General features: G+C 46.7%; 1 protein-coding gene across 5 annotated transcripts in view; it reads right to left on the bottom strand.

Annotated features, from left to right (window-relative positions):
* Positions 1–25,579, bottom strand: part of EIF4G1 (eukaryotic translation initiation factor 4 gamma 1) — a 134,622-nt gene that overhangs the window by 59,692 nt on the left and 49,351 nt on the right. For all 5 annotated transcript variants that reach the window (XM_083363862.1, XM_083363865.1, XM_083363866.1 and 2 more), the window contains one exon: positions 17,376–17,476. In XM_083363862.1, the coding sequence (XP_083219988.1) occupies positions 17,376–17,476 (101 nt within the window). The remainder of the gene's footprint in view (positions 1–17,375; positions 17,477–25,579) is intronic.

Raw genomic sequence — 25,579 nt, 5'->3', positions numbered from 1 at the left:
TCCCCTCACATCCAACCGGTCCACAAAGCCGAAAAAAGTTGGGGAACTCTGCCTTAATGGATCAAACCTCCCCACCCCACCCCAAATTCTTCAGCTCAGCCTAGTTAATTCCAAGAATGGCCCTACAAAAAAATGACAAAGACAGAAATATCAGCAAGGTGCCTGTGGATCCTTAGCGGCTGTTATTTCAAGCTACCACTCCTCGGGATGTCGTTAAAACTCTGTGGGTATCACGGCTTGCAGACGGCCGCTCAAGACTTATATGCCGCTTCGCAGCCCCTCTCTAAGTGGTTTTACAGAGTCAGCATATTTGCCTCCCCCCAACCTCAACAATCCGGCTCCTCATTTTACCGACCTCGGAAGGACGGAAGGCTGAGTCGGCTTTGAGCCGGTCAGGATCGAACTGCCAAACTGCAGGCAGCCGGCAGTCAGCAGAAGTAGCCTGCAGTACTGCCTTTTAACCACTGCGCCACCAGGGCTCATTTCCTGACCTCTAACGGACTCCTCCAATCCCACCTTCCCGGCTCCCCCAACAACTTGAAAAGAGATTCTGGCCCGCCAGGTATATCTTACAAGTAGCGACAGTCTTGAAGGCGGAGATCAGAAAAGGGAAGGGCTACCTGCCCGTGGTCCACGTCGAGGCCAGCAGTCAACCAACGACAACTTGTCCTTGGCAAGGGCCTCACGCTACCCATGACAGGAGGTTAAACCTCCCAGAAGCCAGCGGCAGCCATGTCTTTCAAAGCTTGGCACTTCTTCCCGGCTGGCCCTTCCTCCCGCCCTACCACAGGGCTGAGGCCAGGAGGAAGCACTTTCTTCCTCCTGGCCCTAAACGCCCAGGGTGGGTGGCTGCAGGAGGAAGGAAAGGGGAGAGTGGTCCTTAGCAGCCACCGATGAGGTCACAAGCAAGCTCTGTTGGGCAGACAAGGACACAGCAGCTGAGTGAGGTAATCAACACCTTCATTAGGGCTTAAGGGCCAGGAAGCAGGGTCTACGACAGGGGTAGGCAAGCTCGGCTCTTTGATGACTCGTGGACTTCAACTCCCAGAATTCCTGAGCCAGCATGGGGGAGCTATGGCCCCTACGTGACTTGTGGACTTCCACAGGCACGCTGGCTTGAGGAATTCTGGGAGTTAGAAGTCCACGAGTCAGAAAAGAGCCGAGCTTGCCTACCCCTGGTCTACGACAACTCGCCACGGCCAACTTGCTACCGGCAACTCGCCATAGCCAACTCACCGCAGCCAACCCCGTTGCAGGACAACTCGCCACGGGACAAGAGTTACGCTAGTATTAAAATAAAAGAGTGGAAGAGAATCGTTAAAGAAAAGGGTGCCAAAGGAGGAACAAAATGAAACGGGAGTGACAAAACTTAAAATAAATGTTCTAATTCTTCTAAATAGTGAAACTGAACTGTTGGAATCGTCCCACAGCGAGTTGTCCTACGGCGAGATGGTTGCGGCGAGCTTCCCAGTCCGCAGAAAGCACAACCGTCAAATAGAGGCCTGAAATTGTTAACACATTTTTTTTTTAAAAAAAGCAATAAAAGTATATATAAGGTGCACTATTCCTGCGTGATATACATTAACTGCGATACAAACGGTATTGGCAATCACCGACTGTCTGAACATCTGTGGAGATTCTCAATCTTCCAGGTCACAGATTTCCCACAAGTGCTTTTCCAAAAGGCAAACTGGACTTTCTTGGGAGTTTTGTTTCCCCCCCCCCCTTGAAAACGTTTCGCTTCTCATCCAAGAAGCTTCTTTGGTTCTTCTGAAATTCAGTTCTTCTGAAGGAGCTTCTTGGATGAGAAGCTTGCCGTGGGCGTAAGGGGAGACGCCAGTTCCGAACAGGCTGCAGCCTAGAGGTTGGGGACCCCTGATTGAAGGTTCAATAAAAAGGTAAAGGTTCCCCCGCACATGCGTGCTAGTCTTTTCCAACTCTAGGGGCCGGTGCTCATCTCTGTTTCAGAGTCAAAGAGCCAGCGCTTGTCCAAGGACGTCTCCGTGGTCATGTGACCAGCATGACTAGACACCAAAGGCGCACGGAACGCTGTTCCCTTCCCACCGGAGTGGTCCCTATTTTTCTACTTGCATTTTTACGTGCTTTCGAACTGCTAGGTTGGCAGAAGCTGGGACGAGTAATAAGCGCTCACTCTATTACGCGGCACTCGGGATTCGACCCGCCAAACTGCGGGTTAGCTGATTTTTGCCCCCTTTTACGACCCTCCTTGCCACAATTGTTAAGTGAATCACTGCAGTTGTTAAGTTAGTAAATCTTGTTATTTTCTGCAGCCTTTTAAGATGATTTGTGTCAGGCAAAGGCATTCACTGGTGAAAGCCATTCTGTTTGGATGAGTTAACGCTGCAAGCAGTCCCCGATTTAATGACCACAACTAAGCACAAAGTTTCTGTTGCTAAGCAAGACGTTGGGGTTCGGTGAATTCTGCCCCCTTTTACGACCTTCCTTGCCACGTTTAAGAGAATCACTGCAGCTGTTAAGCGAGTGACACAGGGTTGTTAAGTGGATCCGGCTGTCCCACTGACTTGGCTTGTCAGGAGTTCAAAAAAAGGGGGGGGATCGTCACATGACCCCGGGACACGGCGACCGTCACAAATGTGAGTCAGTTGCCAAGCGCCTGAATTTTCTTTGCGTGACCTTGGGGATGCTGCAATGGCCATTAAATGTGAAAAAAACATCCGTAAGTCACTTTTTTTTTTCTTCCAGCGCCCTTGCAAGTTTGAACGGTCAATAAATGGGACTATTGTTAAGTGGGGGGGCTCCCTGTAAAAGGAAAGCAGGCTGCAAATGGACGGGGCAGCTGAGCACCGTCGCAGCTGACAGCAGCCAGAGCACAGAGCGACTTAAAAGTAGCAGCGAAAGATCAGATGATGGAGAGAGAGAGATCCGGCCCACAGCATCGCCCAGAGTCGGACTTGGCTGAAGGGTTAAATCATCCATCATCATCATCATCATCATCATCATCATCATCATCATCATCCCAGAAGATTCGTCTCTGCTGGTTGGTTTCGTGTTGACTTTATCTGAGGCTCTGAATTTATTTTCCGTATCGTATTGCCAGGTTAACATCTTCCCGCCATACCTGGGGGTGGGGTGGGGTGTCCGTTTTTCTCTTGACCTTAAAACAGGGACAGCCAGTTTGTAAGGTGTCCGGGAAGTAATTTAACCCTTTCTGACCTGTTGAACAGCCACAGAGGCGAAACCTGTTTTACTACAAATGGCTGCTTTTTTTTTTTTTATGGCGTGGGTAGCATTTTTACATTTTATTTTCAGGTAACGGAGAGAAAGTATCTTGCTAAAATTCAGTCCCTTATTAAAATTTTGACGGAGCCGTCTCGGGAACTGCCAAAGGGGGTTCTGGCAATCGCCCCTTGCATAAAACGAAATACTGGGAATTAAATACAGTTTTGAAGGAATGATGGGAGCTAGCAGAGATGGGAACATTAACTGTTTTAAACAGAGAAAAGAATATACCTAGCTATGTTTCTACTTGGAAACTGCTCCTAGACTTTGGTGCTCAAAAAAAAAAAAAAAAAGAGAGAGAGAATGATATTGTAAAATGCTAAGTAGACAGTTTGAAACTAAACATTAAGAAAACCTAGATCATGGCATCCGGCCCTCTCAATTCCTGGCAAATAGATGGGGAAGAAATGGAGATAGTGACGGATTTTATTTTCCTGAGCTCCAAGATCACTGCAGATGGGGACTGCAGCCAAGAAATTAAAAGACGCTTGCTCCTTGGGAGGAAAGCCATGGGAAATCTAGACAGCACACTAAAAAGCAGAGACATCACCCTGTCAACAAAAGTGTGTATAGTCAAGGCTATGGTCTTCCCAGTTGCAATGTATGGCAGTGAAAGCTGGACCATAAGAAAGGCTGAGCGCCAAAGAATTGAGGCCTTTGAACTCTGGTGCTGGAGAAGACTCCTGCGAGTCCCTCGGACTGCAAGGCGATCCAACCGGTCAGTCCTAGAGGAGATCAACCCTGACTGCTCTTTAGAAGGCCAGATCCTGAAGCTGAAACTCAAATACTTTGGCCACCTAATGAGAAGGAAGGACTCACTGGAGAAGAGCCTAATGCTGGGAAAGATTGAGGGCAATAGAAGAATAGGACGATGGAGAATGAGGCGGCTGGATGGAGTCACTGAAGCAGTAGGCGTGAGCTTAAATGGACTCCAGAAGATGGTAGAGGACAGGAAAGCCTGGAGGAATGTTGTCCATAGGGTCGCGATGGGTCAGACACGACTTCGCAACTAACAACAACAACAAATTATAGACCACTGTTTACTGTGTTTACTCCTGGGTTACCTCGCGCAATAAGACTGTGCACATTCTGACAGAATTTTTTAAGTTTTCTCAAATAGAATAGAACAGAATACCGTATATACTTGAGTATAAGCCGAATTTTTCAACCCACTTTTTGGGCTGAAAAATTCCACTTCGGCTTATACTCCAGTCAACAAAAAAACTTACCGAGGACTTGTGCGCGGCCGAGGCTTTGGTGCTTCCAGGATCGCGCGCACCTCTCCCAAGCCACCGCCGTCCGAGACCTGCCGAAGTTTGCGGAGGTTTGGGGGGGTGCGCGCGCACCTCCCCAAACGTCGGCAGGTCTCTGTTCCTCCTGCCGACGTTTGGGGAGGTTTGGGCGCCTCCCCAAACCTCCCCAGGTCTCCGTTCCTCCGTGCAGACCTGCCGACGTTTGGGGAGGTTTGGGCGCCTCCCCAAACGTCGGCAGGTCTCCGTTCCTCCTGCCGACGTTTGGGGAGGTTTGGGGAGGCGCCCAAACCTCCCCAAACATCGGCAGGTCTGCGCGGAGGAACGGAGACCTGGGGAGGTTTGGGGAGGCGCCCAAACCTCCCCAAACGTCGGCAGGTCTGCGCGGAGGAACGGAGACCTGGGGAGGTTTGGGGAGGCGCCCAAACCTCCCCAAACGTCGGCAGGTCTGCGCGGAGGAACGGAGACCTGGGGAGGTTTGGGGAGGCGCCCAAACCTCCCCAAACGTCGGCAGGAGGAACGGAGACCTGGGGAGGTTTGGGGAGGTGCCCAAACCTCCCCAAACGTCGGCAGGTCTGCGCGGAGGAACGGAGACCTGGGGAGGTTTGGGGAGGCGCCCAAACCTCCCCAAACGTCGGCAGGAGGAACGGAGACCTGCCGACGTTTGGGGAGGTGCCCAAACCTCCCCAAACGTCGGCAGGTCTCCGTTCCTCCGCGCCCTGCCTGCCTGCTTCTTTCCGCAGCGGAAAGAAGCAGGCAGGCAGGGCGCGGAGGTCCGGAGACCTGCCGACGTTTGGGGAGGTTTGGGGAGGTGCGCGCGCACCTCCCCAAACCTCCCCAAACTTCGGCAGGTCTCCGGACGGCAGCGGCTTGGGAGAGGTGCGCGCGATCCTGGAAGCACCGAAGCCTCGGCCGCGCGCAAGTCCTCGGTAAGCTCCAGGTGGTCACTTGCTTCGCGTCTCCTGAGGGAAGGGGGGGGGCGACTGGAGCGGGCGTGTTTCCTCGCCTGCTGGGCGCCGCGATTTGCCCGGGGAACGCGCGGGCCCCGAATGGCAGCGTGGAGCGAGGAAGCGGACAGCCAGGGCTTCCCCGAGAGCCGCGGCCACACAGGGTATTCCTGTGTATTCAGGCTTGCAAAATGGCGGATCGAGCCTCTGCTGGCGGCAGAGGCTTGCAGAACGGCGGATCGGCTTATACTCGAGTCAATAACTTTTTCCAGTTTTGGGGGGTGAAATTGGGGGGTCTCGGCTTATACTCGAGTCGGCTTATACTCAAGTATATACGGTACTTTATTTGGCCAAGTGTGACTAGACATTCAAGGAATTTGTCTGTGGTGCCGAAGCTCTCAGTGTACATGCAAAGCAACACACTAATAACGATCACCATACCAATAAGAGCTGCAGTAAAGAAGGTAAGAATAATAATAATAATAATACTTAGTTTGCTGATAAGGAAATCACAAGTATTTATTAAGTATGTAAACATAAAAAGTTGAGGCTGTAATTCTATTTTGTTTTACTGGATTGAAAAAAGCTGGAGGTCAATGCTTTCCCCCCTCTTTCCTACTTACCCTACAGCTCTCTTCCCGCCCCCCATCTTTTCCTTTCTCACTTCCCTACTACCTATATTTCTATTTCTATTTTACATTATCTCAAAAAAATGTATGTTATGTATGAAAAAAAAGAGCATGCTGCAGTTTTAAAATTAGCCTGATAAGCGTTTTCGGGGAAGGCTAAATGAAATTTAGTAGCTCCTCCAGGGAACTTAGGATGGATCTGAAGCAAGAATTGCTCAAATCCTCTTATAAGAAGCTCAGCGCTGGGAACCACACCAATGTAAACACCCGCCATTATTAGGCGGGTCCAAATTGGCGGAAGTAAAATTGCAGCATTCTGTCCCTTTGCAGAGACTGAGGGGGGGTTTGCCAAGGGATGGCCCTTTAGTGACAGACAGTTTAATAGGCCCATTTGCAATGGTACTTTGCACCTGAAAATGTTCCAAATGGCTGACCAAGTGAAGGCCAGCCTGAAAATTTAAAAGCAAAGCAAAGCAAAACACAGAAAAACAGGATTTTTAGTTTGCGTGGAGTGCATGCCTGCAAGCATTGAGTCTTTAACTAGATCTTAAGCATCGATTACAGGTACTCCTTGACTTACGAACACAACTGAGCCCAAAATTTCTGTCGTTGTGTGGGACATTAAGTGACTTTTCCCCCATTTTATGACTTTTCTTGCCACAGCTGTTAAGTGAATCAATGCAGTTGTTATGTTAGTAACACGGCTGTTAAGTGAATCTGGCTTCCCCATTGACTTGGCTTTTCAGAAGGTTGCAAAAGGGGATCACATGACCCCGGAACATTGCAATGGTCATAATATGAGTCAAAGGCCAAGCGTCTCAATTTTGATCATGTGGCCATAGGGATGCCACAATGGTCGTTAAGTATGAAGAGCTGTGGAGGCGCCGTGGTTAGAATGCAGTATTGCAGGCTAATTCTGCCGACTGCCAGCAATTCCATCCTGACCGGCTCAAGGTTGGACACAGCCTTCCGTCCTTCCGAGCTTGGCAAAATGGGGACCAAGATTGTTGGGGGCAAATATGCTGACTTGGTATACTGTTTAGAAAAGGCTGTAAAGCACTGGGAAGCGCTATGTAAGTTTGAAGTGCTGTTGTTATAGTTAATGGACGGGCAGACAGACGGACGGATGGAGTAAGTCTAAGTGTTATCGCAAGAAATGGTCGTAAGTCACATTTTTCAGTGACGTAACTCTGAACAGTCAGTAAACAAACTGTTGTTAAGTCGAGGGCTACCTGTAATTGACTTTTATGAGGCCGCTCAATTCAACCAGGGCACGTGCTGTGTGGACACAATCTAAAGACTCCTTTCAGAGTGATACAACCAGGTGGCAAGAGGTCCATCGATTACGGTGGCTTTCAGAGGGAAAATGTGCAGGTTTTCTCTTGTCACAGTGCCCGTTGATGGATCAAAGACACAAATCCCTCTGCATTTCATCCCCTGAAAAACAGGACCCGGTCCTATTTTCCAGTTGGCCACCACAGGAACAAGATGCTGAAGCAAACTGGCCTTCTTGCTTACCCAAAGTTTTCTTATTTATGACGAAGAAACTTTCATTCCCAAACACTTGGCAACCCTGGCAGGCAGCAGCCTCCATTCCTATGATCTGCTTAAGTCAGCTGGTGCATTAGCCCCTTTTCTGGGTTTGCACAATACGTTACACCAGCATTTCTCAATCTCAGCCACTTTTAAGATGGGTGGACTTCAACTCCCAGAATCCCCCCAACCGGCATTCTGGGAGATGAAGTCCACACCTCTTATAGCAGGGGTCTTCAAACTCTGCCCTTTTATGACTGGTGGACATCAACTCCCAGAATTCCTCAGCCAGGCGTGCAACTCCAATTCTGGGAGTTGAAGACCACTAGTCATAAAAGGGCCGAGTTTGAAGACCCCTGGCATAGCCAGTCTAGGGCAGAGGTCCCAACCTTGGCAACTTTAAGACTTGTGTGGACCTCAACTCCCAGAATTCCTCAGCCAGCGGCAACTTTAAGACTTGTGTGGACCTCAACTCCCAGAATTCCTCAGCCAGGCGTGCAACTCCAATTCTGGGAGTTGAAGACCACCAGTCATAAAAGGGCCGAGTTTGAAGACCCCTGGCATAGCCAGTCTAGGGCAGAGGTCCCAACCTTGGCAACTTTAAGACTTGTGTGGACCTCAACTCCCAGAATTCCTCAGCCAGCGGCAACTTTAAGACTTGTGTGGACCTCAACTCCCAGAATTCCTCAGCCAGGCGTGCAACTCCAATTCTGGGAGTTGAAGACCACCAGTCATAAAAGGGCCGAGTTTGAAGACCCCTGGCATAGCCAGTCTAGGGCAGAGGTCCCAACCTTGGCAACTTTAAGACTTGTGTGGACCTCAACTCCCAGAATTCCTCAGCCAGCGGCAACTTTAAGACTTGTGTGGACCTCAACTCCCAGAATTCCTCAGCCAGGCGTGCAACTCCAATTCTGGGAGTTGAAGACCACCAGTCATAAAAGGGCCGAGTTTGAAGACCCCTGGCATAGCCAGTCTAGGGCAGAGGTCCCAACCTTGGCAACTTTAAGACTTGTGTGGACCTCAACTCCCAGAATTCCTCAGCCAGCTGAGGAATTCTGAGAGTTGGAAGTCTACAAGGTTGGAGACCTTGGTCTACGGGGGTAGTTTTTCCATAAATGGTGAAATGGATCAAAATGAAAAGGCCTCAACTTACAACCACAATTGAGCCCAACATTTCTGCTGCTAAGTAAGACATATCTTAAGTGAATTTTGCCCTCGTTTACAGCCTTTCCTGCCCCAGTTGTTAGGTGAATCCCTGCAACGGTTAAGTTAGTAACACGGTTGTTAAGTGACTCTGGCTTCCTCACGACACGACCCCAGGAGTCTGCGACCGTCATAAATACGTGTCAATCGCCAAGAGTCTTCTATATGGTGATCACATGACCATGGGGATGCTGGAATGGCCGTTAAGTGTGGAAAAAGGATCCTAAGTCACTTCTTTGCAGTGCCGTTGTTAACTTCAGTCATTAAATGAACCGCTGTTTTAAGTCCAGGATTACCTGTCGTGAGGAATGTTGAAGAAACGAGGAGGAAGCGTTTCAGAATTTGAGAGTAGCAATGCCAAGTGTGTGAGTGTACCCAAATCTGAGGGTATTTTTTCCAACAGGGTCTTGGGAGTCTCGGCTTTCTTCAGAACAAGAAGGGTGGGGGAAATTCCCATTTTTGCCGACAGCAAATGTGAAGGGCTAAAAAAGCTTGGCGCCCGCCTTCTGAATGCAACGCCATAGACTGCCCAGATTGGGTTTTACTGCTCGAGGCAAATTGCAACAGCTACCTTATGAATCTACAGCAGCCTTAAAGACTCAACGCAAACCACGAGGAGGTGAAACTGAATCCAGAGGAAGCAACAGCCCACATGTCTAGCTGTGCACGTTCAGCTGCTGTGTCATTCTCTCTTAGCCCAGCCTGCCCCGTAGGGTTGTTGTGGGGGAAACTGAGGGAAATGAGATTCTTCTCATCTTACCTATTACCTTATCCTCTTGTGACTGCAACTTGTTGCTTGTATCTTACAATTTATGTTGTTTTGTTTAGTACCCTGGTATGATTGTTTACGACTATCACTAAGTGTTGTTCTCATACCTATGCCTATTCCCTATTCTATTCCATTCCATTCTATTAATTTCCTTTTTCTATTCTATTCTTATTCTATTCTATTCATTTCCTATAACCTATTCCTATTCCCTATTCTATTCTATTCCATTCCATTATATTAATTTCCTTTTTCTATTCTATTCTATTCATTTAGTATACCTATTCCTGTTCCCTATTCTATTCCATTCCATTAATTTCCTTTTTCTATTCTATTCCCTATACCTATTCCCTATTCTATTAATTTCCTTTTTTTCTATTCTTCTATTCTATTCTATTCTATAGTATTCTATTCTATTCTATTCTATAGTATTCTATTCTATTCTATTCTATTCTATTCTATTCTATCCCCTATAGCTATTCCCTATTCTATTCCATTCCATTAATTTCCTTTTTCTATTATATTCTATTCTATTCCTATTCCCTATATCTATTCCCTATTCTATTCCATTCTATCAATTTCCTTATTCTATTCCAGGGGTGTCAAACTCAATTTCATTGAGGGCTGCATCAGCTTTGCGGTTGCCCTCAGGGGGCTGGGTGGGCGTGGCCTACTGGGTGGGCGTGGCTAGAGTGCGTATGGCCTACTGGGTGGGCGTGGCCAGCTCTACATCGTTCGCATCAAGGGTGCCTATGGGGGCCTGGGCAGGAGTGGGACAGATCTGAGGGTCTCTGGCAGGAGGAGGGTCTCTGGGCCAGGGCCAAGGCAGTGGGGGCCGTTCCCTCACTGTTTCCAGGATGGCTTCGCGGGCCGCATGAAACCACTTCGCGGGCCTGATCCGGCCCCCGGGCCTTGTGTTTGACATGTCTATTCTATTCTATTCTATTCTATTCTATTCTATTCTATTCTATTCTATTCTATTTACAATCATTCATTAAAATGGCACTGGGGGGAAAAAGCGACTTACAACTGGTTCTTACTCTGATGACCGTTGCAGCCTTGCCATGATCACATGATCCAAATTCGGCTGCTTGGCAACCGCCATGTGCAAGTAGCCTGCACCTTACAGCCACAACAGAGCCCACAACTTGTGTTGCTAAGGGAGGCATGTGTTAAGTGAGTTTTGCCCCATTTTCCAACCTTTCTGGCCACGGTTATTAAGTGAATCACTGCCGTTAAGTTAGTCACACGGGTGTTCAGTGAACCTGGCTTCCCCACTGACTTGGCTGGGACAGAATGCTAACTAGTTTTCTTAAATCTAAAGCAGGGGTCTTCAAACCTGGCAACTTTAAGATTTGTGGACTTCAACTCCCAGAATTCCTCAGCCAGCCCTGAGTTGAAGTCCACAAGTCTTAAAGTTGCCAAGTTTGAAGACCCCTGGTCTAAAGCAGCGTTTCTCAACCTTGGTCACTCACTTTAAGTCTTCAACGTCCTGGCTGGGGAAATTCTGGGAGTTGAAGTTCACCCATCTCAATGTCGCCAAGGTTGAGGAATTCTGTTTTAAAGCAATGGTTCTCAAACTCTGCGGTACTGCATCTCCCCCAAAATAGTCCATGAATTTGTGTGAAGCCCCACGCTCCCCAAAAGTCATATTTAATTAATATTAGATGATTGACAAGAAATAAAAAGAGGCTACATTTAATTACAGGCAGTCCCTGGATTAAGGACAAGTTCTGTTCCTTAGTCATCTTTAACCTAAATTTGTATGCAAGTCAGAAGTTGCACTTACACATAAACGGCCTACTACTGAAAATGGCAGATGGCTATAGTAACGCAAAGTGTTCAGGAACCATGGAAAACAGGCTGTAAATTAAGTGTGCGGCTTCCGCACCCTCTGAAAGCATTATGAGGCTTCAGCTCAAAGAAGGAGAATGCCATCCACCATTTTGATTAATAGGAAGCTAAGGGTTGCCCATAAGATGGATGTTCTTAACTCAGGCACTGCCTGTACATGCAGTCCCCAACTTTATGACCACAGTTGAACTCAAAATGTCTGCTGCTAAGCAAAACAATGCGGTTTGTTCCACTTTGTGACCATTCCTGCTGCAGTTATTAAGTGAATCACTGCTGTGGTTAAGTTCGTAACACGCGTTTTGTTCGGTGAATCGGGCTTCCCCATTGACTTTGCTTGTCAGAGGGTCGCAAAAGGGGATCAAGTGCCTCCGGGACACTGTGACCGTCATAGGTATGAGTCCGTTGCCACGCATCTGAGGATTCTGATCAGGTGATCACGGGGATGCTGCAATGGTCACAAGTCACTTTTTACAGGGTGGCTGTAACTTTGAACAGTCAATAACTCAATGGTTGTAAGGTGGGGACTACCTGTATTAAATTCCATAATCTATGTATGCCAGGTGTTCTCAAACCTGTTAGCCTATTAAGTAGCAACCGCAGGTTTGCAAAAGCTAAAGTGAACAAGCAAAACTGACAGACACCGTGTGTTTGTGAAAGCCTGTTATTTTAAAAAAAGAAAAAGAAAAAATAACCACCAGGGAATTACAGGGCAGGCATCCTGTTCTAAAGGAAGAGATTTAAATAAAAGCCGCTTCTTAAATTTTGTGTTTCACAGCATGAAAAAGAATAAAAATCTCTAAACACTTGGAAAAAAAATCTTATAGAACCATCCTTTGTTTACAAATCCGTCATTTATTGTACGTCACATGGTTTTACCACCATAGGATAATTAAAAAGAAAAAAGCAACGTAGGATTTGATCTCAACTCCTAGCTATGTCCAAAGGCCAGCAGCATCAGTGGACAAGTGCTTCTGAAAATTCCCACTGGACATATCCACCTCTACACAATGGTGCATTGTGTAGGGTGTGAACCACAGATTTTAACTTCTGAAGCAAGGGGGGGGAAATCGTATTTAAGGCGGATGCTATCATTGCTTCCTCAGTGCCCAATTATTTCACAAGAACTTACTCCTGGAAAATGAACACCTGAACAATATGGGCTGCTCTAAAATGGTCTGGACTGAGGGGTTTAATGTTTTTAAATTGTGATTTAATTTTTGTGGCTAGACTTTTTAATTGATTTTAATTTATTTTAATTTTATATTGGATTGTTTTTAAATTTTGCCTTGTAAACCGCCCTGAGTACTTTGGGAATAGGGCGGTATATAAACCGAATAAATAAATAAATAAAATATTGGTGATTGACATGACAGGTTGTCCTCGACTTACAAGAGTTCATTTAGTGGCCTTTCGAAGTTACAACAGCACTGAAAAAGGAGACTTAGGACCATTTTTCACGCTTATGACCGTGGCAGCATCCACAGGCTCATGTGATTTATATTCCGATGTTCAACAACTGACTCACATTTATGACGGTTGCCGTGTCCCGGGGGTCATGCGATTCCCTTTGGCGACCTTTCCGACAACCCGGGCTGCTAATTTAACGACTGCAGCGATTCAGTTGACAAATGTGGCAAGAAAAGTCGTAAAATGGGACAAGACTCACTTAGCAACGGAAATGTGGGGCTCAATTTGTGGCCGAAAGCCGAAGACTACCCGTGTCAGTTCCGACACACGGTCCAAAACCCACTGCCGAAAGCGCTTCACGTGCAGCCAGCTGTCCTTTGAATGGAACTGAGTTTGGAGATCTTATTTACTGTTAAGTTTCTTTCTCACTTCTTAACTGTAGAATCTCGGTGAAGGCACTTTAGTACAAACCAGGCTTCAAAAAGAGGAATAAGACATTCACAAAACTCCCCACAAAATTGTCAGGACACTAGATGAAAACCAGCCTGAAGCCGGTGATAGTATAAGCACAGCACCAAAAACTTGGCCAAAACAGTAATTTTCCTATACTGCGAAAGTGGCTTTTAACATTCTTTTTTTTTTTTTTTTTGCAGAGAGGAAATTCAAACAGAGCCTCTCTCGTTAAAACTGGGAGCAAGTTTTGTGTGGAAGGAGGGCACGCTCTTTCGGCCTGTCTACTCAAGTTTAAAAGCTTTGGGCCAACCGCTTTCTCTCAGCCCAACCCACTTCACAGGGTTGGCGTGGGATAAACAGGAGGAAGGAATATTAGGCATGTTGGCCGCATTGAGTCATTTAGATAAATAATAAAGGTGAGATAAAGCTTTTAAAAGATAACATATAAATTAAAAAATAATTAAGCAAAGGAAGGGAAAAAGCAAAGTGGTCCCCTCAAGGTGGATTGTGCCAGCCTTTGCAAAGGGGGGAAAACAACAACCCGATTACTGATTTATCTCACCTGATTCTTCTCCTCCGATGCTGCAACAAGAACCTAAATCAGGGGGCATGAGAGCAACTTCGGCAGAAACACTGCAGGATTCGGGACTTAAAAGAGAAGCAGTCCGGCATTCAACAGTCTTTCTCTCTGCAGAATCCCAGCCTGCTCCCACGGCTCATGTTCCGTCCACCCTTCTGGACTCTTGTACCTCGCTGAACTCTGACCCATCTTGCGACATTTCCCACAAATAGCACGTACACAAACACACACACAGGGCGGGTCCTGTTTCTTCTGCTAAATCCACATCTGGAATCTTCCAAAGGTAAGAAGCTACTGCTTCCCACCAGGCTAAACAACAACAACAACAACTATTATTATTACTACTACTACTACTATTTTTTTAAAATTATTATTATTATTATTATTATTATTATTATTATTATTATTATTATTATTATTCTATTTATTATATCCCACCTTTATCATTTCTGTAAATAATTCATGGCGGTGGACCAATACAATATTCCTTCTTCCCCCTATTTTCCCCACAACCATCCTGTGAGGTGGGACTGAGCTGGGAGTCGGTGACTGGTCCAATGTCACCCAGCTAGCTTTCATGCCTAAAGTGGGACTAGAACTCAAAGTCTCCTGGTGATTGCTCGGAAGTCACCCAGCCAGCTTTCACGCCTAACGTGGGACTAGAACTCCCAGTCTCCTGGTGATTGGCCAAAAGTCACACAGTGGTTTTCATGCCTAAGGCAGACTAGAACTCACAGTCTCCTGGTGACTGGCCCAAAATCACCCAGCTAGCTTGCATGCCTAGGGCAGAACTAGAATTCAGTCTCCCGGTAATTAGCCCAAAGTCACTCAAGTCGGCTTTCACGCCTAAGGCGGGAGTAAAACTCACAGTCTTCTGGTGATTGGCCCTAAGTCACCCAGCCGCTTTTCATCCCTAAGGCGGGACTAGAACTCACTATCGCCTGGTGATTAGCCCAAAGGTATCCAGCCAGCTTTCCTGCCTAAGTCGGGATTGAAAGTCAAGTGTCGCAACTTGTAGCCTGGTGCCTTAATCACCTACATAGCTAGAACAGAGCTCGCCACACCTGTTGTACCAGGTAGGAAAAAGCATCATTTCATAAAGCCCCAAGGGAAATAACCAGGATATGCCAAGGCTGGCCTTTTGTGAACTTTCCCAGTTCTGTATCTAGAATATGCCAAGCTGACTTTTAAGGGTTGCCCAACAATTTCATTCAGAGGAATGACGTCTGCTGGACACTCCCCGGAAAACATGGATTGGTATGAGCCACAGAGTGAATGAATGGAACATTCCGGAGAATATTAGGGGTTGTTTTTTTTACATACCTGGTAAGAACTATAAATGAAAAGTTTAATTTAATGGGACCAGGTCGGGCCACGAGGGTGACCATTATTTCTAGCTATCCATTAAAATCAGAATGACAATCCTTCAGCAGCGACCTCAGTATGCAGATGACACAAACGGCATCGTTTGTGCCAATGGGGGTTGTGTGCGCATTATGCCAAGGATCCGATTCACGTAATGACGCCTTTGTGCAAATGACATAAAAGATTGCTGCCCAAATTTGGTACACGGCACTCGTGGTGTCTTTATAGATTTGAAGTTGGGCAGGGTGTGGTTTCACCGGAATAAACCTCTTACTGAAACTTCATTGCAAGTAGACAGAAAAGAGGGAGCAGGTTACAGTAGGCCTCCATTGGGAACAGAATCTCTGTCGCTAAGGCAGGCGGCAGTTTGCCACAGCTGTTAAGCGAATCACTGCAGCTGTTAAATGAATCGCCTGGCTGTTAAGCGAATCCAGCTCCCCCCCCACACACACACACACGGTGCTTATTGGAAGCCAGCTGGGAATGAAGCAAATGGCGACCACATGACCCTGGGATGCTGCAGCTGTAAAATACCTGAGAGTTGCTAAGTGCCTGCATTTTCAGTCACGTTGCCATGGGGATGGCTGCCCTGATATCGTTAAGTGCAAGAACCAGTTGTAAGTCCCTCTTTTCAGTGCTGTTGTAACTTCAAACAGTTGCCAAATAAACGCATGTCTACCTGTAGTTAGGTGCTGATTAAAGCAATGTATTTAACGGGCTAGTTGTTCTCTTGCGGATGCAAAACCGTAAAAATCAGCTACTGCAGAACACAAGAATATAGCCCTATTTAAATCCTAGTTGTCTTTCTTCTTCCCTTACACCTCTGCGTATCCAACTGCATCCATGTGCCTAGGTAACTCTGAAGATTATCACTTTCTCCCAGACCAGGGGCAGGCAACCTTGGCTCTTTTATGACTCGAGGACTCCAACTCCCAGAATTCCTGAGCCAGCCTGGCTCAGCTTGGAAAGCTCTCCCTTTCCCCTCAGCGTGGCTGGCTCAGGAATTCTGGGAGTTGAAGTCCACCAGTCATAAAAGAGCCAAGGTTGCCTACCCCTGTCCCAGGCCCACTTACCTTTATTGGATAGCTGTGTGATAATAAAGGCAGATTTCTCAATTAAACCACCTTGAGCTAAAAAAGCTAAATATAAACCTTAGTGCGGGTAATCCTCGACTTATGACCACAATTGAGCCCCACATTTCTGTGGCTAAGTGGGACATGTGTTAAGTGAGTTTTGCCCCATTTCCGGCCACGGTTATTAAGTGAATCACTGCCGTTAAGTTAGCCACACAGTTGTTAAGTGAATCTGGCTTCCCCATTGTCTCTGCTTGTCAGAAGGTCACAAAAGCGGTTCAAGTGACCCAGGGACACGGCGACCGTCGTATGTATGTGTCGGTTGCCAAACATCTGAATTTTGATCAGGTGATCACGGGGAGACTGCAACAGCCTTGTGAAAAAAGAGTCATAAATCACTTTTTTCACTGCGGTTGTAACTTTGAACAGTCACTAAACGAGCTCTTTCAAGTCAAGGACTATCTGGGCTAATATTCTTAGTCCCTCTCGTTTTAAAGCTTTGAATCACAAACACTAGAACTTGAGTGTACAGATAAATATATTTGATAGAAATATCGAAAAAAATTGAATTTTAAATGACTGCCTGACATTGTTAGGATCTGGGCAACCCAAAGACCTTCTCGGTTCATTTTCTCTCTTTCAGTATTGATTCTGTTGTCAACCTGAACCAGTATTTGAAACTTTCGATACAGTATTCGTTTCAAAAGCAGGGCATAAATCGTGGAAATAAAAAAAATAATAATAAACAGGAAGTAATGGAAGGTGAAAGTAGGGAATTATTATTATTATTATTAATTTAATTTATATATGAGACAGGTAGGAAAAAAAACCAACCAACTAAACAAGGCCTAAATCAGGGGGTCTTCAAACTTGGCAACTTTAAGACTTGTGGACTTCAATTCCCAGAATTCCTCAGCCAGCCCTTGGCTGAGGAATTCTGGGAGTTGAAGTCCACAAGTCTTAAAAGTTGCCACGTTTGAAGACCCCTGGCCTAAATAATGGAAATTTTATTATTTCCCCTCCCCCTCCAAGCTGCCTGTCCCCAGTTTCTTACTGTCTTGCGCTCTCGCTTTGGCGGGATCGGTGGCTGTGGGTTCATCATGACTTGGGAAGTTGGGAATTGTTGCACGTTCTGCGCAGGATAATACGCGCCAGCTGAAGGAGAAAAAGAAAAAAAAGAAAAAATCCAAGTTATTGCACGGGCATCATATAGGCAGGCTGGGCTTTGAGTCTCTAGCATGTCTGAAGGGTACAAACTTTGTACAGGTAAAAGTCCTCCATGTTACGACCACAACTTACGTTGCTAGGTGAAACATTTGCTAAGTGAGCTTTGCCCCATTTTATGACCTCTCTTGCCACAGTCGGTAAGTGAACCGTTGCATTGGCTAAGTTGGTAACACGGTTATTAAATGAATCTGGATTTCTCCCCCACCCCCAATTGACTTTGCTTGTGAGGTCGGCAAAGGGGATCACGTGATCCCCAGGGACACCGCGACCATCGTAAATATGAGTCAATTGCCAAACGGCCGAATTTTGAACATGTGTCCACAGGGATGCTGCAATGGTCGGAATTGTGGAAAAACGGTCATAGGTCACCTTTTCAGTGCCATCATAACTCTGAACGGTCACAAAATAAACTCTTGTAAGTCGAGGACTTACAAATAGATGGGGAAGAAATGGAGGTAGTGACAGATTTTATTTTCCTGGGCTCCAAAATCACCGCAGATGGGGACTGTAGTCAAGAAATTAAAAGACGCTTGCTCCTGGGGAGGAAAGCCATGGCAAATCTAGACAGCACACTAAAAAGCAGAGACATCACCCTGTCAACAAAGGTGCGTATAGTCAAGGCTATGGTCTTCCCAGTTGCAATGTATGGCAGTGAAAGTTGGACCATAAGAAAGGCTGAGCGCAAAAGAATTGAGGCCTTTGAACTCTGGTGCTGGAGAAGACTCCTGCGAGTCCCTTGGACTGCAAGGCGATCAAACCAGTCAGTCCTAGAGGAGATCAACCCTGACTGCTCTTTAGAAGGCCAGATCCTAAAGTGGAAATTCAAATACTTTGGCCACCTAATGAGAAGGAAGGACTCACTGGAGAAGAGCCTCATGCTGGGAAAGGTTAAGGGCAAGAGAAGAAGGGGAACGACAGAGAATGAGGTGGTTGGATGGAGTCACTGAAGCAGTAGGCGTGAGCCTAAATGGACTCCAGAAGATGGTAGAGGACAGGAAGGCCTGGAGGAACATTGTCCATAGGGTCGCGATGGGTCGGACACGACTTTGCAACTAACAACAACAACAAAGTCGAGGACTACCTGTACAAACGTGCAGAGTACAAAGTCACCTCTCAGGTAGCCTACAGGTAATCCTCGACTAATGGCTTCAATTGGGACCAGAATCTCCATTGCTAAAGCAAGCTGACTGTTGAGTCGCACACCAAAGTTTACCACCTTTGGCCACGGGTGTCAAGCAAAAGTACTGCAGTCGTTATGAATCATGCAGTTCTTAAGCGAGGCTGGCTTTGATTGTTGGATGTTGGCTGGGAAGGTCATTCACAGCAATCACATACCGCCCCCCCCCGCCCCCGCAGGATACAACGGTTTGAAAATTCGTGCCGGTTGCCAGCACCCAGACTTTGATCACATGATGGCTGGCAGGCTGCAATGGTTGTTAAGTGGGAAGACTGATCGTAAGTCACTTTTTTATTTTATTTTTTATTTTTTTATTTTAATTCCATTTATATCCCGCCCTTCTCCGAAGACTCAGGGCGGCTTACAAGCTTAGCAGTAGCCTTCATTCTATGTATATGCCTGCTTATTAGGGCTTTCACACACACCCCAAGCGGCATTATTACAAAGTCAGCTTATTGCCCCCAACAATCTGGGTCCTCATTTTACCTACCTCGGAAGGATGGAAGGCTGAGTCAACCTTGAGCCTGGTGGGACTCGAACCTGCACTAATTGCAGGCAGCTGGTGTTACTTAAGGAGGCATTAGCCCCCTGCTCCACCAAGGCACAGCTTTTTTTTCAGTCCTGTTGGAACAGTCACTAAACCAATTGTGTAGCCAGTGATGCAAACCACTGTTTGGCCTCCCATACAGCAGTATTCCTGTATTTGAGGGGCTGCCACAAAGAGGAGGGGGTCAAATCATTCTCCAAAGCACCAGAGGGAAGGACAAGAAACAACGGATGAAAACTGACCAAAGAGAGAAGCAACCTGGAATTAAGGAGAAACTTCCTAACAGTGAAGACAATTAACCAGTGGAACAGCTTGCCACCAGAAATAGTGGGCGCTCCATCATGGGAGTTTTTAAGACATTCACCTGTCTGAGATAGTATAGGGCAGAGGTAGGCAACCTTGGCTCTTTTAGGACTCATGTACTTCAACTCCCAGAATTCCTGAGCCAGCTGGCTGAAGAATTCTGGGAGTTGAAGTACATGAGTCCTATAAGAGCCAAGGTTGCCTACCCCTGGTATAGGGTCTCCTGCTTGTGCAGGGGGCTGGACTAGAAGACCTCCAAGGTCCCTTCCAGCTCTATTATATTCCACCAGAGAAAAGTGGTTCATTTCGGAGACTCACAAAAATTGACTTTTCTTTTGCTGGCTAAAGTCTCTCCACACAGACAAATTGCAGAAGAACGTAGGCAAGACTGCCAAAATCACGCGTGAGTTTGGGATGAGAGGGGGAAAAAAAGAGGGCAACATTTTTCAGCTATTTTGAAACCAAAGTGGGGAGACACACGCCTCTATAGTCATGATGCAAAATGGTGCGATTATCCTTGGATCGGCTGACAACTCTCGCCCTACACACACATACACACCGGATAACCCTATCCACAAACAATCCTGGCTTATAACTTAGGGAAGCTTCTAGCAGAGGTGGGAGAACCCGTACATCTCTGGGATCGGTCAGGAATGTCAAAAACCTGGACCAACAAGCCAAACAAATAAAATGTCCCCGGCGGTTGAGCATCCTTAAGCCACCCCACCCGGGCAACCCCTAATTTGAAGCTGCCACACCCCGTCCCAACTCAGGCCAAGGCATTCTTGAGCACGAAGCTTGGCGATGCTTAAATTCACAAAGACACCTGGAGGCACGGAGGAAGAATAAAGCACAGGTGGTCCCCAGCTTATGACTGCCGTTAAGCCCCAAATTTCTGTTGCCGAGCCAAGCGTTTGTGGAGTGGGTTTTGCCCCGTTTTATGACCCTTCTTGCCGCTATTCTTAAGTGACTCAGTGCAGTTGTTAAGTAACACAGTTGTTAAGTGAAGCCGGCTGCCCTGTCGACTTCGCGCCTCAGAAGGACAGAAAAGGGGATCCTGTGACACCGCGACGACCGTCGTAAGAGGCAGTTGTCAAGGGCTGAATTTTGATCACGTGACCACAGTGTGTGTGTGTGTGTGTGTGTGTGTGTGTGTGTGTGTGTGTGTATGTGTTGCAATGGTTGTTAAGCGTGAAAAATGGTTGTAAGTCACTTTTTTTTTTGAGGTGCTATTGTAATTTTGAAGAGTCACCAAATGAACTTTTGTAAGTCGAGGACCACACAAGGGCCATCATCTGGAAGGATGTTCTGGCAGAGTGGATCCCAATGCTTTTCCCAAGTAAAAGCAAAAAAGAAATTTGTGCTTTAGATTGTAAGCCGCCCTGAGTCTTCAGAGAAGGGCGGGATATAAATGGGATTAAAAAAAATACCTAATATAGGGAAGAGCGTTAGTTCAATGTTGGCAGGATTGTCTGGGACACTACCCATCATCTCTCCAGGACCCTTTTTTTCCTTGTCCCCTTCTGGGAAAAGGGGGGCTTCGTAGTATCCAAAGCAGAACATCCAGATTCAGTCACAGTTTGGGTCCATATAGCAGCAACCTTGCTGAACTCTCAAGCTTCCTCTTTCCGCTATGTGTTTAAAATGGACAGTGGTTAATATTTACATGTGTATGGGTGGTAGATATGTGTTCGTCAGAATAGAATAGAGCTGGAAGGGAACCTTGGAGATCTTCTAGTCCAGCCCTCTAATCAAGCAGGACCTATACCAGGGGTAGGCAACCTTGGCTCTTTTATGACTTGTGGACTTCAATTCCCAGCATTCCTGAGCTAGCCTGGCTCAGCTTGGAAACCTCTCCCTTTTCCCTCAGCATGGCTGGCTCAGGAATTCTGGGAGTTGAAGTCCTCAAGTCATAAAAGAGCCAAGGTTGCCTACCCCTGACCTATACCATCTTAAGACAAGTGACTTTCTAGCCTCTTCTTAAAAATCTCCAGCGATGGGAGCGCCCACGATTTCTGGGGTTAAGCTGTTCCACTGGTTGATTGTCCTCACTGTCAGGAAGTTTCTCCTTAATTCCAGGTTGTTTCTCTCTGGTCAATTTCCAGCCATTGTTTCTCATCCTGCCCTCTGGTGCTTTGGAGAAGAACGTGACCCCCTCTTCTTTGTGGCAGCCCCTCAGACACTGGAACACTGCTATCATGTCTCCCCTATTTCTTCTTTTCTTTAGACTGGCCAAACCCAAGTCCTGCAACCATTCTTAAAATGTTTTACGTCTCCAGGCCTTCGATCATCTTAGTTGCTCTTCTCAACATCTTTTTTGTGATACGGTGACCAAAACTGGCTGCAGTATTCCAGGTGTGGTCTTACTAGGGTTTTATAAAACGGTACTAACATTTCGTGTGTTCTTGATTCTCTGCCTCTGTTTATACAACCCAGGATTATATTAGCTTTTCTGGCTGCTGCTGCACAGTGCTGGCTCATAATCAAGTGATCGTCCACTAGGACTCCAAGATCCCTCTAAAAGTTGCTGTTTTTGAGCCAAGTCTCACCTAATCTGTACTTGTACACCTTTGATTTTTCCTGCCTAAACGTAAGACTTTGCTTTTTTCCACATTGAAACTCATTCTTTTGGACAGGGCCCATTGTTCAGGTTTGTCACGATCTTTTTGGATCCTGAGTTTATCTCCTGGGGTGTTGACTCCTTCTGTCGTCTGCAAATTTGATGAGTTCCCCTTCAATTCCTACATGTACGTTCTGTATGCATATAGCATGTGTATGTGTGTGTTATGTATGTGTATGGGTAGATATATGCTTTCTTTTGAGAGCAGGCAACAGGATTTCATTTTTAATGAGGGCCAGTGTGCTCACAGTAAAAAATGACAATAAAGTTATCTCGTCTCGTATTATGCGTCTGTGCCTCCAGCTATTTTCCCAAGTGCCGTGCTCATCTTTGTTGCCAGGCCTATGGCATTCATCCTGGCACTTTTCTTGGGCAAATCAAACTGTCCTTTGCAGATCTGAGGGGTGAGGGGTGAGGGGTGACATGATAGCAGTGTTCCAGTATCTCAGGGGCTGCCCCAAAGAAGAGGGAGCCAAGCTATTCTCCAAAGCACCTGAAAGCAGGACAAGAAGCAATGGATGGAAACTAGTCAAGGAGAGAAGCAACCTAGAGCTAAGGAGAAACTTCCTGACAGTTAGAACAACTAACCAGTGGAACAACCTGCCTCCAGAAGTGGTGAATGCTCCAACACTGGAAGTTTTTAAGAAGAGACTGGACAGCCATTTGCCTGAAATGGTATAGGGTTTCCTGCCTGAGCAGGGGGTTGGACTAGATGACCTCCAAGGTCCCTTCCAACAAGAACAACTACTTCTTCTTCTTCTTCTTCTTCTTCTTCTTCTTCTTCTTCTTCTTCTTCTTCTTCTTCTTATTCTTATTCTTATTATTATTATTATCTTTGCACCCAGCCAATGCAACTAACTCTAGCCGGCGGCTTCCACCCAGATATCAAGGAAGAGAGCAGAAGAAAAAGTGGTGGGTCTTATTCCTTTCAACCTTGATTTGATTTCCGAGGATTTTGGGCAAACAAAGTTTCACGCAGCTGAAGACCTGCGAGAGAAAACTCGCTGGAGAAAGAAATTATGTTGGGAAGAGTTAGCGGTAAAAGGAAAGCCAGGCCATCAACGACCAGGCTGGCTGGACACCACCAAAGTTGACACCAACCAGAGCACAGAACAACTCAAAAGAAGTAGTGCGAGGTCAGAGGATGTGGAGAGAAACCTGGCCCAGAGAATCACCAAGAGTTATGAATAATATCCTCATTTTTTCACCCTCCTCCTCTTCAAACATTATCTTCATCGTTATGAGAAAATCGACAGAGGTAGAACAGAAAGCAGCTTTGGGAATGCATTTATTTGCATCTCACAAACGTATCCCCCACAACAACAACAACAATCCTGAGAGGTGGGTTGGGCTGAGAGAGTGTGACTGGCCCAAAGTCGCCCAGCTGGCTTTCATGTCTAAGGACTAGAATTCACGCCCCCCCCCCCTGCGTTCTGGCCTGGTGCCCTAACCGTTAAACCAAACTACGTTGAGGAGCTCTAACCCTTTTCAGAAACCGCCTCGGTGCCTTCAGAAATTTTGGACTGCAACTCTCACATTCTCATCCACTGGTCGCGTTGCCTGGGGATGGTGGGCACTGTGATCAAGCAACATACCTAATCTTGCCCCGGCGGCAATCTCAACCGCAACCTGATCTCTCGAAAGACTTTAGGATCTGGAAAGAATAGGTCTTTGAAATCAGCCAGACTTCCCCCCCACCCCTCACATGGGCTTATTGTTAAGTTACACAGCCCCCCAACGTACACATAATAATACAAGTAAAGTTCTGCTTTCCAGGCTGGTGGAAACCACCTTAAAAACCTGTAGGAAGATCACATATACAGTTACAGCTTTTCTCCAAGCTTCTTCTCCACTGGCTGGTGTCTGGGGGCATCCTCATTTGAATCTGAGAAGTCATGCAATTAAACTGATAGAAATCAAGTTTCCCGCCCCAATTTCAGCTAGACTCCGTTCAAGCCATTGATCCTTATAATACTGCGGCTGAACCATTCCATTTATTCGTTACACTTTTTTTTTAAATGTAATTTCTCCTTCTGCTCCAATCCTGGCAAAAGCAAAATAAATCCAGGTAGTCTTTGACTTACAACAGGTGAGCATTGGAAGTTACAAATGGCACTGAATCAAGCGGCTTATGACCATTTCTCACACGTCCAAAACACTGCAGCATCGCCACGGCCATGTGATCCAAAGTCAGAGGCTTGGCAACTGACTCGTATTTATGACGGTCACAGTGTCCCGGGGTCATGTGATCCCCTTCTGCCACCTTCCGACAAGCAGAGTCAATGGGGGAACCAGGTTGACTTAACAACCCTGCTACTAACTTAACAGGTGCAATGGTGCACTTAAAAGCCCCCAGTTTCAGAAGGGGGAAACACATGACCCTGGGACACTCCAACCGTCATAAATATGAGACAGCTGCCAAGCGGACCGAAGAATAACTAAAGTCAGAATCGAAGAAGCTCCTTGGATGAGGAAGCGAAACCTCTTCAAGGAAAAGCAAACTCCAGTTGCCTTTTGAAAAGGGCACCTTTGGGACAAGGAAAAGAATGTAAACAGAAGTCAGATAATAAAACAATGAGATAAGCAATGTAAAAAAAAAGAACATTAACTCTAGAGGATAAGAATGGCATAGGGCAGGAGTGGGGAACCTTGGTTCTTTTATGACTTGGGGACTTCAACTCCCAGAATTCCTGAGCCAGGGAATTCATACAGGGTAAAAAGGTAAAGGTTCACCCGCACACGCGTGCTAGTCGTTTCCGACTCTAGGGGCCGGTGCTCAGCTCAGCTGACTCAGAAATTCTGGGAGTTGAAGTCCACGAGTCATAAAAGAGCCGAGGTTGCCTACCCCTGTGCTAGACACACCTCTTCTGATGCCGATAGGGCGAGGACCTCATAACTATGGGATAAAGGTAAAGGTTGCCCCGCACAAGCGTGCTAGTCATTTCCAACTCTAGGGGCTGGTGCTCATCTCCGTTTCAAAGCCGAAGAGCCAGCGCTTGTCCGAGGACGTCTCCGTGGTCATGTGGCTGGCATGACTAGACGCCAAAGGCGCACGGAACGCTGTTACCTTCCCACCGTAGCGGTCCCTATTTTTCTACTTGCATTTTTACGTGCTTTCGAATTGCTAGGTTGGCAGAAGCTGGGACGAGTAACAGGCGCTCACTCTGCTACGCGGCACTCGGGATTCGACCCGCCAAACTGCCGACCTTCGGATCGACAAGCTCAGCATCCCAACCCACTGAGCCACTGCTCAGTGCCTAAATTCTCAGCAGCACATTTATCAGATTTGCCTTTATCAATGGTAGGCATCTGGAGAGGACTTTCAGTGTTTGGCCTACAACTCCCATAATTCCTTGTTACTGGCCCCGCAGAGTAGAGCTGGCG

Source organism: Vipera ursinii, assembly GCF_947247035.1.
Source record: "Vipera ursinii genome assembly, chromosome: 5".
Taxonomy (NCBI): Eukaryota; Metazoa; Chordata; class Lepidosauria; order Squamata; family Viperidae; genus Vipera; species Vipera ursinii.
This window is presented reverse-complemented; position numbering and strand designations above follow the sequence as displayed.